Source organism: Trichomycterus rosablanca, chromosome 16 (assembly GCF_030014385.1).
Source record: "Trichomycterus rosablanca isolate fTriRos1 chromosome 16, fTriRos1.hap1, whole genome shotgun sequence".
Classification (NCBI taxonomy): Eukaryota; Metazoa; Chordata; class Actinopteri; order Siluriformes; family Trichomycteridae; genus Trichomycterus; species Trichomycterus rosablanca.
The window spans coordinates 27,261,685-27,276,824 of NC_086003.1; the positions used below are offsets into that span (position 1 = coordinate 27,261,685).

The 15,140-nt window shown below is 41.7% G+C and overlaps 1 protein-coding gene across 1 annotated transcript in view; it reads left to right on the forward strand.

Annotated features, from left to right (window-relative positions):
- Window positions 1–1,788, forward strand: part of nectin1a (nectin cell adhesion molecule 1a) — a 33,746-nt gene extending 31,958 nt beyond the window's left edge. The window contains exons 5-6 of the mRNA XM_063011988.1: window positions 85–236; window positions 933–1,788. Of these exons, the coding sequence (XP_062868058.1) occupies window positions 85–236; window positions 933–1,402 (622 nt within the window). The 3' untranslated portion in view covers window positions 1,403–1,788. The remainder of the gene's footprint in view (window positions 1–84; window positions 237–932) is intronic.
- Window positions 1,789–15,140: the final 13,352 nt, after the last annotated feature.

Consider the following 15,140-nt stretch of genomic DNA (forward strand, 5'->3'; position numbering starts at 1 on the left):
TTACACTTGATAATATACAACATAATGTTGCTGTTTTTATTTTCAAGTATCTTAATTTAAAACTGTCTTTTCCCCCCCTAAAAGTCTGAATGGCTCCATGCCGAATACAGCAGAGCCCCGTGAGAACATGCTAATCTTCAGTGGTCCTGTGGGCTACGAGGTAACCGGCACATACGTGTGTGACGCCACCAACAGCATCGGCACAGGCACGGCATCGGTGGAGGTGACTGTAACAGGTAAGCGCTGGTACTGATCTGTCTGCTCTTTAGTGTGCATGTTATTATGTGAATGCGCTTGTGCTCTGTTATGCACTGCCTCTGAATCATCGTCTGATTTCTGTTCATAAACATCAGCTGCTGGTGTTTACTGGAACGCGTTCTCTCAGCTGCATGGTCTTGCTGTGTAAACATGAGTGTTGATTTTGCGTGACCTGTCTTCATTGTTCGTTGGATTCTTGACAAGACATGGATGGTGCATGATACTTTATTTACCTCCGTCTTGCTTGCTGCTGATTGTAAACGTGCTCTGTTGAAGCTGGAATATTGGACGTACGGTCTGTGGAACGATGCTTGTTATGCTTGATACCAGATAACTGCTGCACGCTTTGTTTTGGACCTCTCCAAAGTAATGCTACCATGCTATTTCCCTCTGTCATCTCCCTTTTTACCTCAATCTTATTTTAGGAAATGGTTCAGCAATAAAAAAAATAGATATGAAAGACTTGTCTTGTTAGCCACATCAGCCCAAAATACGCAGAACTTATGTGCAAAATAAAAACAGCAAACATTAAAACATTAAATCTGGTTGTTTCAGCTGCATGTAGGATGATCATTAACATTTTTATTTTGTTGCTGAACCATTCCTTTAAATTAAAAAGCGAGGCCGAAATAGGATCTCATACCTTGTTCCCTTCCTTCTCTTTCCCTACCCAGAGTTCCCTAGTTTCTCTCACGAGATGTCCGAGGAGCAGCAGCGAGCCGGCGCTGCCATCGGCGCAGCTGTCGTGTGCGGCACGGTGCTCCTGGCAGCCATCATACTGCTGGCATTCTTTTTCCTTCGACAAAGACGTACATTTAAAGGAGACTATAGCACCAGGAAAAAGGACTTTGGGAACGGCTTCGGCCAATCAGGCAGCCTGTCCTCGGGTCCTTCACTGCCTCAGAGCCCTTCCTCTCCTGACGACGAAGAAAAGAAGCCGGATCTTCACGCGGACCACGGCTTCTTTAATGAGAGTTTACACGAGTTTTATAATTATCCCGGCAGCAGGATGATGAACGACAGAAGCCGCTTCAGATACGGTGAATGCTACGCCAATGACAGTGGGACTGAGATGGAGGTTTCGGTGGATATGGTTCCTCAGAAAGATGGCTCTATCATTTCTAAAGAGGAGTGGTATGTGTAAAAAAACACATTGGGAACGTTTCTGCTTATTTATTCATCTACTAAACCACATAAACCTACAGTCTCAGACCACTCCAGTGATTAGTCATTCTAAATATATAAGGTTTTTATTTATCTTTATTTATATTCATTCCTATATAGAATCCAGAATAATGAACATTGTTTGACAGATGAATTTTGGAAACCCTGTCTCTGATTTGTTGGACACTACAGCAGCTGGTAAATCAGACTTTTGTTGGACGTTATCATGACAGTATTAACAGAGCGGATGATGTACAAAGCACTTTCTTTACTGTGAATATTTTGCACTGGTTATGTTATTTTGTGTACATGCTGTATTTCATTCTACTTCATTATTGTAACAGTGTTCATGTAAAAAGTGACTTTTTTAAAAGAAAATGAATACATTAGTATGGAAATAGTCTGTAACAGAGGTGGTCAGTCTTCTCCAGCATTGTGGAGGTTGAATACAACCAAGTAGGACCCAATTCAACTAGAGTTATTAGGTCTTGGTCTTTGAATTATACATGACTTACACTATATTGCCAAAAGTATTCACTCACCCATCCAAATCAATAAATTCAGGTGTTCCAATCACTTCCATGGCCACAGGTGTATAAAACCAAGCACCTAGACAGGCAGACTGCTTCTACAAACATTTGTTTGTTGGTGTAAAGCACGCCACCAGAGCAGCGGAGACGTGTTCTCTGGAGTGACGAATCATGCTGGATGAGTCTGGGTCTGGCGGTTGCCAGTAGAACGGTACCTGTCTGACTGCATTGTGCCGAGTGTAAAGTGTGGTGGAGGGGGGATTATGGTGTGGGGGTGTTTTTCAGGAGTTGGGCTTGGCCCCTTAGTTCCAGTGAAAGGAACTCTTAATGCTTCAGCACACCAAGAGATTTTGGACAATTTCATGCTCCCAACTTTGTGGGAACAGTTTGGGGATGGCCCCTTTCTGTTCCAACATGACTGCGCACCAGTGCACAAAGCACAAGGTCCATAAAGACGTGGATGAGCAAGTTTGGTGTGGAAGAACTTGACTGGCCTGCAGAGTCCTGACCTCAACCTGATAGAACACCTTTGGGATGAATTAGAGTGGAGACTGTGAGCCAGGCCTTCTCGTCCAACATCAGTGTCTGACCTCACAAATGCGTTTCTGGAAGAATGGTCAAAAATTCCCATAAACACACTCCTAAACCTTGTGGAAAGCCTTCCCAGAAGAGTCGAAGCTGTTATAGCTGCACAGGGTGGCCGACATCATATTAAACCCTATGGATTAAGAATGGAAGTCACTCAAGTTCATATTCGTGTGAAGGCAGACGAGCGAATACTTTAGGCAATATAGAGTGTATCAGATGTACCTGTAAGAGTCAATAGACATTTTCCTTCCCTAATTTAGTCGTATCCAATTACCCTGATTGCGCTACGCTTCCCCTCTACCGATACAGCCCTCCACTGCTGACTGAGGAGCTTCGCGACTGACACACGCCCCCTCCGACACGTGTGCAGTAGCCGACTGCATCTTTCCCCCTGCATGAGTTGAGTTCATATGCGGATCAGCCTTGTGTATGGAGAGCCACACCCTGATCAGCATTATTCCTCGACTCTGCACAGGCGCCATCAATCAGCCAGCAGAGGTCGTAATTGCACCACTTATAAGGAACTCTGCTCCTGCTTACCCATCCCTAAACAACAGCCAATCATTGTTTATGTAGGCGCCCAGCCCAGTCGGATGGCAGAGCTGAGATTCGATACGATGTATTTGAAATCCCGGAATAGACATTTTTTAAGGTGACCAAAGATTAGCTCTCTTTAAAAGACACAATCAGCACATAAATATAATTCACTATTAAAACAACAGGCTATTTATTTAGAGTGGTAACAACTAATGACCATTTCTTAGCCCGTCAGTAGGATGGACGACCATATGGCCACCAGATATCACATTAATGCTGCGTCATTGCAATGCAGCAGTGACACGATTATGATATTTATATAGCAGTGTAAATAATATTGGGTGTATTATTACTCTGACGTACTGTGGTCAGGATAGAACCTGTCCCATTACAGTCAGTAATTGTATACTTGTATGCTAGGGTTTCCTGATGCGGGTATTAATGAGTGTAGGTACGAGGCCACTTACCGTACCTACATGCACAAGGTCGGGCGGGTTTGATATCTTTTATAGCTCTCCTTTACTTTGTAAATCGGTCGATCAGCTTCATTTTTTGATTCATATTCAGTGGTGTTAACAGCTAGACCTACAGCTAACAGCTAACAGTCCCTAATAATAACGCCTGACCTGCCAAATAAGTCCAAGTGAGTCAATTAAGGCCTGATTATTTAATTTGATAAACTGAGGGGGTTCAAATGTTTGCACAGTTTTTCTGTTCTTTGTATAAATGATGATGAAGTACCTACACAAAGCGTGCATTTATAGTCTGCAGAGGTTGTGCTTATGCAATCGAAAGGAGAACGAACTTTTGTGCATATGTTCTACCTATGTGGCTTCAATTTGTTGACCCTGTTGTACTGCCCCTCGCCCCCAGTGTTCCCGCTAGACCCTTCTGAGCTGCCCCAGCCAATAGCACTACAGAGCAGTGTGTTGTAGGTGCTCCATATATATCTTTTTACAATATAATCTGAATATGTTATTTTCTACATGTGCTGTAATTAAATACACTACAAAATACATTTAGGATGCTTGGTTTAGTATTTAGTCATTAATTACTTTTAACAATATACGCCGATCAGCCATAACATTAAAACCACCTCCTTGTTTCTACACTCACTGTCCATTTTATCAGCTCCACTTACCATATAGAAGCACTTTGTAGTTCTACAATTACTGACTGTAGTCCATCTGTTTCTCTACAGGCTTTGTTATCCCCCTTTCATGCTGTTCTTCAATGGTCAGGATCCCCACAGGACCACCACAGAGCAGGTATTATTTAGGTGGTGGATCATTCTCAGCACTGCAGTGACACTGACATGGTGGTGGTGTGTTAGTGTGTGTTGTGCTGGTATGAGTGGATCAGACAGCAGCGCTGCTGGAGTTTTTAAACACCTCACAGTCACTGCTGGACTGAGAATCATCCACCAACCAAAAATATCCAGCCAATAGCGCCCCGTGGGCTACTGATGAAGGTCTAGAAGATGACCAACTCAAACAGCAGCAATAGATGAGCGATCGTCTCTTGACTTTACATCTACAAGGTGGACCAACTAGGTAGGCGTTTCTAATAGAGTGGACACTGAGTGGACACGGTATTTAAAAACTCCAGCAGCGCTGCTGTGTTTGATCCACTCATACCAGCACAACACACACTAACACACCACCACCATGTCAGTGTCACTGCAGTGCTGAGAATGATCCACCACCTAAATAATACCTGCTCTTGTGGTGGTCCTGTGAGAGTCCTGACCATTGAAGAACAGGGTGAAGACAGGCTAAAAAGGTATGTAGAGAAACAGATTGACTACAGTCAGTAATTGTAGAACTACAAAGTGCTTCTATGGACTGAGTTATGCCTGATCAGTGTATATATCCGTATATTAGCTGATTAAAAGGGCCACAGGTTTATCAACATTTGTAAAAAAAAAAAAAATACAATTAAAAGTGTCACATATAAGATTTAAACTCTGAATCTTCTTAATTGTCTTTGACTGTTGTGTGTTTTGGAAGACAGACTCACACATTTGCTCTTGTGCAGCTGCAGTTAGAACTATTCAAGCCCCCTTGCCTCAGAAGTTAATAGGTAATGTGTATGGAATTGAATGAAAATCTACAATATGACGTCTCAGCAAACAGAGAAAGAATTTTTATTGATACATACAAGCAATTTTGAGAATGTAAGTCGGCATTAAGTTGAAATAATCAAATTTTGTTTATTTGATAAATTTCTATGTGCACTAATATTCAACCCCCAGTACTTTTGTTCAACCCCCAGTACTCGTTTTGCCTTAATAAGCTCTAATAAGTGATTTAATAAGTGCTGACAAGCTTCTGACATCTCCCTTTTGCAATAGCTTCCAAGCTCATTGATGTTTGATCTACTTTCTTTGATTCCCACAAATGGTTTTCTGTGGGATTTAAATATGGACACTGCGAAGACCACTCCAGGATATTCCAGTACTTTGGTTGATTTAGACGTGTGCTTGGAATCACTGTCATGCTGGAAAGTCCTTTTATCAGTTAGCAAGGTTCAGTTTCACCAAACAAGGCAGAACTTAGTTCCTCGATAATGATATTTACCTTGATACTTCATAATGTCAGTCACACTGTCAAGACTGTCAGTTTCTTCAGCATAAACCATAAACAGACAGACACCAGTAGCCATAGTCGAAGGGAGGTAAGATCGGATGGGGATTAACATTCTTATTCCTGCTGCAGAGGTTAGTGGTGTCTTGTTGTGGTCCTGACACTAGCGGTGGAAGAACATGGAGGGAGTAGTGTGGTCCTGGAGTGCACAGGGAAATCATAAACATCCAAATTGGGTGCAAAGAGGGTTTAGACTGATGTGTGTTTATGTATAGACAAGGCAACAAATAAAACTGAATAAGGGACGTGTACTGCAGAACAGAACATGCTGAGCAGGCCCAGTTGTCCAATTTTGCATCAAGATAACGAGAAAAATCTGAATGACTTCAAACTAGAGTTCACTAGTATGAGAAAATCACAGATGAGAAAATCTTGGGCCACAAACACTCCTTAACTGGCTGGTATTTCATAGCATAACCCGAACACACAAAGAAAGTGTAGTAGACCAGTAAGGTTCTTCAGTGGCTCTGCTTGCTTCGGGAGATGTGTTTTATTGCCATTTTATTACTGAATGTGTTCACTTTTTAAGCGAAAAAAAACCATAATAAAACATTATTATTGACAAATGGTCTCTTTTTTTCATTTTTCTCCCAATCTAGTCGCATCTGATTACCCAATTGCATTACACTTCCTCTGTACTGATGTTGACCCCCATTCTGACTGAGAGTCGTGACTAACACACATTGACTGTGAGCATTTTTTTACCTACCTGCACAAGGCGAGTTCATATGCAGATAAGCATTGTGTACGGAGAGACACACCCTGATCCACATTATTCCTTTCCCCTGCACAGGCGCCATCAATCGGCTGATCACAAACCAAATGAACACCTGAGAATAAGAAGAGGAAGAAGAAGAAGGGTTTTATTTGACATATCCCAGCTTGTTTGGACGTTGGTTCAGAGCGCAGGGTCAGCCATTGTACAGCGCCTCTGGAGCTCGATGGCCCAATGATGGCTGCATAGCAAAGGCTGGATTTGAACCGACAATCTTCTGATTGACAGCCCGAAGCTCTAGGAGTTGGATAGTGCTTTTTATCACCATAATCAAACACTTAAGGGAGGATTTGATGACAGTATCGGATTCTGTTCATCTACTAAGCGTTTAGACACTTTGATGCCAATCTGCATTAAGCTGATTTAGTGTCTTTTGCTGTGTTTTGCTGGTACGACACTTTACTGAAGCTCTTACTGATGTTTCCCCCTATTTTTCCTCTTCAAGTAAAAAAACAAAATGTTGTACTATACATAAGTTCCAGTAAGTAAAGATGAAAATCAGAAACACATGACGTTTAAACGTCCTTCGTTTTTACACCAAGGCTTTTTGCTGAGTAACTGGCAGGCTGTTTGTCACTGACTGCTGTCAGGGAATTATCTTTCACTCAGCAGTAGTGATGTGTTAGAGACTCGTTTAGACAGATCGTCTTGACTGCAGGCTTTTAGTTTGTGGATGGCTTTTGTTTTGTTTCCTGGGTGGAAGCCAGACATTGTCTCTGTAAATCCATTTGAGTGAACTCTGACGGTGATGGGCTTTCACTGCTGGGGAACTGACATCACATTGTTTGCTGTGTGCACTGACCTAACTGAAAGCGTACACGAGTGCCATTCATGACAGAGCCGATTAGCAGGGCTAAGTTGGCGCTGTGTGAGAGTCATTATTCCAACAGGAAACACATGTGCCCACCGGGCTAAACACAACAGCAAACAATAGAGCATTGATAACTTTATATAGCACTCACTACGCCGGATAATCACTCAGGGAAAACGTTTCAGAGGCTTTTCAGGCATCAACCATGTCTATATAAGTCATATACAGTGTATCACAAAAGTGAGTACACCCCTCACATTTCTGCAAATATTTTATTATATCTTTTCATGGGACAACACTATAGAAATAAAACTTGGATATAAGTTAGAGTAGACAGTGTACAACTTGTATAGCAGTGTAGATTTACTGTCTTCTGAAAATAACTCAACACACAGCCATTAATGTCTAAATAGCTGGCAACATAAGTGAGTACACCCCACAGTGAACATGTCCAAATTGTGCCCAAAGTGTCAATATATTGTGTGACCACCATTATTATCCAGCACTGCCTTAACCCTCCTGGGCATGGAATTCACCAGAGCTGCACAGGTTGCTACTGGAATCCTCTTCCACTCCTCCATGATGACATCACGGAGCTGGTGGATGTTAGACACCTTGAACTCCTCCACCTTCCACTTGAGGATGCGCCACAGGTGCTCAATTGGGTTTAGTCCATCACCTTTACCTTCAGCTTCCTCAGCAAGGCAGTTGTCATCTTGGAGGTTGTGTTTGGGGTCGTTATCCTGTTGGAAAACTGCCATGAGGCCCAGTTTTCGAAGGGAGGGGATCATGCTCTGTTTCAGAATGTCACAGTACATGTTGGAATTCATGTTTCCCTCAATGAACTGCAGCTCCCCAGTGCCAGCAACACTCATGCAGCCCAAGACCATGATGCTACCACCACCATGCTTGACTGTAGGCAAGATACAGTTGTCTTGGTACTTCTCACCAGGGCGTCGCCACACATGCTGGACACCATCTGAGCCAAACAAGTTTATCTTGGTCTCGTCAGACCACAGGGCATTCCAGTAATCCATGTTCTTGGACTGCTTGTCTTCAGCAAACTGTTTGCGGGCTTTCTTGTGCGTCAGCTTCCTTCTGGGATGACGACCATGCAGACCGAGTTGATGCAGTGTGCGGCGTATGGTCTGAGCACTGACAGGCTGACCTCCCACGTCTTCAACCTCTGCAGCAATGCTGGCAGCACTCAGGTGTCTATTTTTTAAAGCCAACCTCTGGATATGACGCCGAACACGTGGACTCGACTTCTTTGGTCGACCCTGGCGAAGCCTGTTCCGAGTGGAACCTGTCCTGGAAAACCGCTGTATGACCTTGGCCACCATGCTGTAGCTCAGTTTCAGGGTGTTAGCAATCTTCTTATAGCCCAGGCCATCTTTGTGGAGAGCAACAATTCTATTTCTCACATCCTCAGAGAGTTCTTTGCCATGAGGTGCCATGTTGAATATCCAGTGGCCAGTATGAGACAATTGTACCCAAAACACCAAATTTAACAGCCCTGCTCCCCATTTACACCTGGGACCTTGACACATGACACCAGGGAGGGACAACGACACATTTGGGCACAATTTGGACATGTTCACTGTGGGGTGTACTCACTTATGTTGCCAGCTATTTAGACATTAATGGCTGTGTGTTGAGTTATTTTCAGAAGACAGTAAATCTACACTGCTATACAAGCTGTACACTGACTACTCTAAGTTATATCCAAGTTTCATGTCTATAGTGTTGTCCCATGAAAAGATATAATGAAATATTTGCAGAAATGTGAGGGGTGTACTCACTTTTGTGATACACTGTAATTAATTCCTCACCACCTTTACTACTAATTCATCCTGGTCAGGGTCACTGAGTCTGTGAATCATTAGGTGAAAGGTGGGAAACGCCCCAGATAGGTTGTTAGCTTCTATTAGCCCTGACTTCATGTCTTTGACATGTCTTAAGAAACCAGAGGAAACCCCACATGGACACATTAAGAACCTGCTGCCAGTCTGGGAAATTTACCCCAACCATCCACTGCACCACCGTGACACCCTGTCCATATAATATAAACCTAATTTAAGACTTAAATTACGGATCATTTATTAAACGTTCATTGAAATGAAATCTAATACCTGCACATACGTTATTAAACACTTTTGAATTGACTGGATTTTTGTCTTTTCATTTCTTATAAAATGGTAATTGTTTTTTCATCCAGGTCATAATATTAAAAAAAAACACGTTCTGCCTGAACTAGAAACACAAACTATTGTAGACGTCGGCTGTAGTCCATCCTGAAGTTACCATGACTTTGCCATAAAGCCTCTAAACACTACAGCCTCCAAGGAACTGCATTAAGAAATGTATCATTTACATCTAACATCACTTTCATAGCTGAAATGTATGTATTTATTATTATTAAATGTAATGCTTAATACTTCTAAACTGAATTTAGAATTTCTTCTACTGCAACAAAGTTGAAAGCCTATAATTTGCACTCAATACTTGATTTTACAACCTGTCATTAATGGACGTGGCTCAAACACCTGAACCTTTTGGCCCTTGGAAGTGTCTGTAAATACAGAACAGTGTAAAAGATGTGTCTGTATGTCCACAGAGAATCCACTGCCGCTGAGTGCTGCTGAGAGGGTGATGGGCGTCCTTGGCTGGGTAGGTGCCCTGGGCGTGATCCTGAGTGTAGCTGGCATTGCATTCCTGGTCAACAAACAGAGGCGGAACAAACAAACTGATACTGACAGTGACTCGTGAGTAGCCGCCACAAGCATACAAATCACTGTCGTGTAAATAGTGCCTTTGTTACAGCATGTTTTTACACTGAATGATTGAAGTTCATAAATAAATGGAACTTTGGTAAAATCAGGAAGAAAAAGGTTATCCAACACATATACAGTATCACCATTGTAAGAAAGTAACTGCTTCATTAAATTCTGAACGAATGACAACACCTTTATCAGCATTGATTACAAAGGGTGCTCGGGTGGTACTCTCAGCCGGTCGGGCATCTGCAGGGGCCTTTAGGCCTTTAGTGGGACTTGGAAAGACCCACTGAACAGCTTTGGAATTGGAAATTCAATTGAGGCTTCCTGGACCAACATCAGTGCCTAGCCATACAAATGCTGTTTTGACTGAATGGGCACAAATTCCCACAGACATATTTCAAAGTCTAGTCATTTTCCCCACATTGCATCCAATCAAATCACTGTACCACTCTTGCTCTGACCAAGGAACCTTGGAAGCCCTGGTCTCAACCCAACTCAACACTTTTGGGATGAATTAAACTTGGATTGTGAGTCAGGCCTTTGCTTCAAACACTAGTGCCTGACTTTGCTGACTCTATTGACTAAATGGGCACAAATGCCTACACACACTCCAAAACCTTTTAGAAAGGCTTTCCAGAGAGCAAGTCTATATAAATGCTCATGTTTTAGAATGGGATGTGGAACAAGCTCTTGGTCCGGGGTTCCAATACTTTTGTCCATATAGAGTCCACATCTTTCCTCTCAAACATTTAAAATATATATTTTAGTTCCACATCTATTAGAACTGCTGGTGCTTACTGAGCACTTCTTATTATTCCCAGTAGAAGAGATGAATATTGCTCTCTAAAGGTCATGAATGGTTCTACTTTGCACTTTATCGTCTCCTTTCTTCTTTATTGCAGGGACAGCTCGTCTCCCGCCCGTAGAAAACCTCCGTCTTTTAAAAGTACACCAGCAGATGACTTCCAGGTAGGAAAGCACTCAGTCACTGTGGTTTTGAGGCTTTGGGTTTTTGAAAAGAAACACTAATGCATCTTTACTTGCGGGGAAAGCCGAACAGCAGCAGCGGTGCTTTAATAATACACTATATGGCCTAAAGTATGTGGAATGTGGACACCTGACTATTAGCATGTCGGACATCCCATTTTAAAATAACAGGCATTAATGTGAAGCCTTTGCTCTTCTGGGAAGGCTGTCCATGAGATTTTGACCTGCGTGGAGGAATTTGTCAGTCTCATCAGTCATGTCTTTATGTAGCTTGCATTGTACCCAGAGACACAGTCAGACTGGATTAGAAGATGGACTTCCCCAAACTGTTTCCACACCCATTAGCATTGGGTGCCTTTGCAACTCTGGAACTCAGTGATTAGGAAATGTGTCTACATACTTTTGGCGATATAATCTAATATTAAAAAACTTACACGTGCCATTAAACTCAGTGTATAAAGAACAGACAGCGCCTCCTGCTGGTTTGATGCCAACTTACAGCCTAAAAAGCTTTTTGTACGCTATATGGTCAAAAGTATGTGGACACAACCATGAGCTAGGACATTCATTTCAAAACCACAGGCATACGTAAAGTCTTAGCCACACGTACTTTATCCTGGCAAGGCTTTTTACAACATTTTGAAGTGTGTCTGTGGGAATTTGTGTCCATGAGATAAGAACATCTGTGATCAGGCTATGATGCTGGACTAAATTTTCAAACCAGGTCTTTATTAAACTTCAAACTGGTCAAACTGGAGCAGGAGGGGGCCTTCCTCAAACTGTTGCCACAAATTGAAAGCATAACAAGTTTTTTTTTTAAACAGTCAATAATTCTATACAGTTATTAGGAAGCAATTTGGTTGAAACACCTGAACTTAGTAATTAGAAGTGGTGTCCACAAACTTTTGACCATATGTTGCCAAGTTTATGTTTTGCTTTTATCCAACTTACAATTTAAGCAACTGAGGGTTAAGTGCATTGCTCAGGGGTCCAACAGTGGCAACATGGCAGGCATGGGACATGAACCAGCAACCTTCTGATTACTAGATAAGATATCCTTTATTTGTCATTTATACATATACAGTTGTACAGTACAATTAAATTCTTTCTTCGCATATCCCAGCTTGTTTGGAAGCTGGGGTCAGTGCGCAGGGTCAGCCATCGTACGGCGCCCCTGGAGCAGACAGGTTTAGGGCCTTGCTCAAAGGACCCAACAGTGGTCAATCCATCCACTGTCTAATCCATGTACATTAACTATTGAGCTACTAGAATTTTTGCTACCTGAATACATATTGGCTGCACGGTGGCTCGGTGGTTAGCACCGTCGCCTCACAGCAAAAAGGTCATGGGTTCGATCCCCAGGCGCGACGGTCCGGGTCCTTTCTGTGCGGAGTTTGCATGTTCTCCCCGTGTCTACGTGTGTCCAGGGTGTTACTGTGTGCCTTGCACCCATTGAAAAGATGGGATAGGCTCCAGCACCCCCCTGTGACGCTAATTGGATAAGCGGTTAAGAAAGTCAATGCGTGAGTGAGTGAATACACATTTTAATTTACTGTCCCAAATGATCTCCCAGTATCTTCTGGTCATAAACCAGTCAGACTGATGATGGTGATTACTGGTGTCTGAGCTAGAATGACGATGCGAACCTCTCACTGATTCCTCCACAGAAACAAGCGAGGCTGTACGATGAGCTTCAAAACACGGCCGACTACGTCAGCTACCGCCTGGCCTGTAATAAAGAGGATTATCCAGAAGTGCACTCTCCCCCCATCCAGCCACCTCTCACCTTTCTGCCCCAACAGCCCTACACCACCCATCCTGGCACCCAGAGCAGCACCTTCACCTACCCTGTACCCCCCAATGCCACGTACACTTTCCCTAAAGAACAATACGTATGAACTCATAAACGTATCACCTTGCTCGTTCTCCTGGGTTCCAGCGTTTCTGTTCTCTACACTAGTTACTCACACAGCTGTAAATGTGTTTTGTTTTTTAACATGTGAGTTTCATTTATAAATGTTCTAAAATCAAATAAAGAATTTAGTTTTGATGCCATAATGAAAATTCAATCAATTTTGCGCAAATATTCACATCAAATTTACACACCAAATGTCATTTCATTTCATACTTAAAAAAACCCAAAAACATTTCTATTTCTTTTTTGTTTTATGTGTTTTTCTCCCAATCTAGACATATCTAATTACCCGAATTGTATTTTTACCTCTACTGTCGCAAAAATATTATTTTTACAGCATTAGGGTTCAAGTTTAAGTCATTTAGAATGATAGTTTTATAAACTCTCTTTATATATAATTTATATATAATATATATATATATATATATATATATATATATATTATCCATCATAAAAAATCCACAATTGCTGATTTAAATTATTGTATTAAAGAGCATACGGACAGTGGTAGCCTAGTGTGTAGAGCTTTGGGCTATCAACTGAAAAGTTGAAAGTTTGAATCCCAGCTCTGCCATTCAGCCACTGTTGGGCCCTTGAGCAAGGCCCTTAACCCTCTCTGCTCCAGGGGCACCGTACGATGGCTGACCCTGTGCTCTGACCCCAGCTTCCAAACAAGCTGGGATACACGAAGAAAGAATTCCTCTGTACTGTACACATGTACATGTATATATGACAAATAAAGGCAGTCTGCATGTCTCTTATTTCTCTTTAGATATATTATTCAGTAATTATTCAGTAATAACTTCTTATTTTTTAAATAAAACTATAAGAAAACACTACAAAAAAGAGTGGACAGGTCACCAGGTTCTGAACGTGCACATTATCACACTCACATTATTATTTTTATTACCGTCACCTTGTTTAAAAGCTGGAATCATGTGTTTATTGTGAAATACTGTGTTTAGCTGTTTACTGTGTCATCAGACCCTCGTCTTTCAAAATATCTCACTGATGGTGAACATCAAGGTCTTTATTTATTTATTTATTTATTTATTTATTTTGTAAATGTAAGACGAGCCTTTATGTTCCTCTCAGTTTTTTGCCTGTAACTTTCTCAGTTGTGCTCATGTTCTGACTCAGTCGATGTTTTTCTGTAATAAATGAAATTATATTTACTGTGTTTTGTGGTTGTTTAAAGATCTTAAACAGTACACTGACCTGCAGAAATAGAAGAAATCAGAAAAGGAGCAAATACTAAAAAATTTGAGGTTCGAATCCAGATCTCCAGAACCTTAGATCAGAGTAGCACCAACACTACTTGCAGCTATTCTGTTTGTTCAGTTAGTAATCTTGTATTTTCTAGACCAATATAAGTCTTATAACCCTCATACATTAGAAGTTCTCAACCTCAAGGTGTTAAATAATGAATCGGTGCGGCCATGAGACTGTCCAGACCTCACTGCTGTGGACTGTTGTGGCCCAGCTGACAAAAAAAATCGAAGATCCATTGATGTATTTGGTCAAATTAAACAAGAACGTCATAAAATATATATAGCTGACATTTCATGTGTAGAGTTAATGACTGTCGAGTTGTTAGAGGGTTATTAATAAGAACAGGTCCTAAAAATACTGTGCCATGAATTGAACTAAAAGAGTCGATTCTTAAATCATTCAGAATAAAGAGTCGACTCCTAGGCTTCTGAATTGATTTTGAATTAAACCCACAATATTGTACATAGTACTGACATGACGTTATTGTTTGTTTATTAGGATTTTAAAATTTTACACTTTACATTCATGACAGGAACGGTAGTTACTCATTACACAAGATTCATCAGTTCTCAAGGTTATATCAAACACAGTCATGGACAAATTAGTGTCTCCAATTCACCTCACTTGCATGTCTTTGGACTGTGGGAGGAAACCCACGCGGACACGGGGAGAACATGCAAACTCCACACAGAAAGGACCCGGACCGCCCCACCTGGGGATCGAACCCATGACCTTCTTGCTGTGAGGCGACAGTGCTACACACTTAGCCACCGTACCACCACATGACGTTATTCAACTTACCACTTGAAACTAGTGGTTGCATATTTTTTTTTACTAAGTGAACCCATGTTCCTTGATGTTTTTTAAATAGCCCTGTA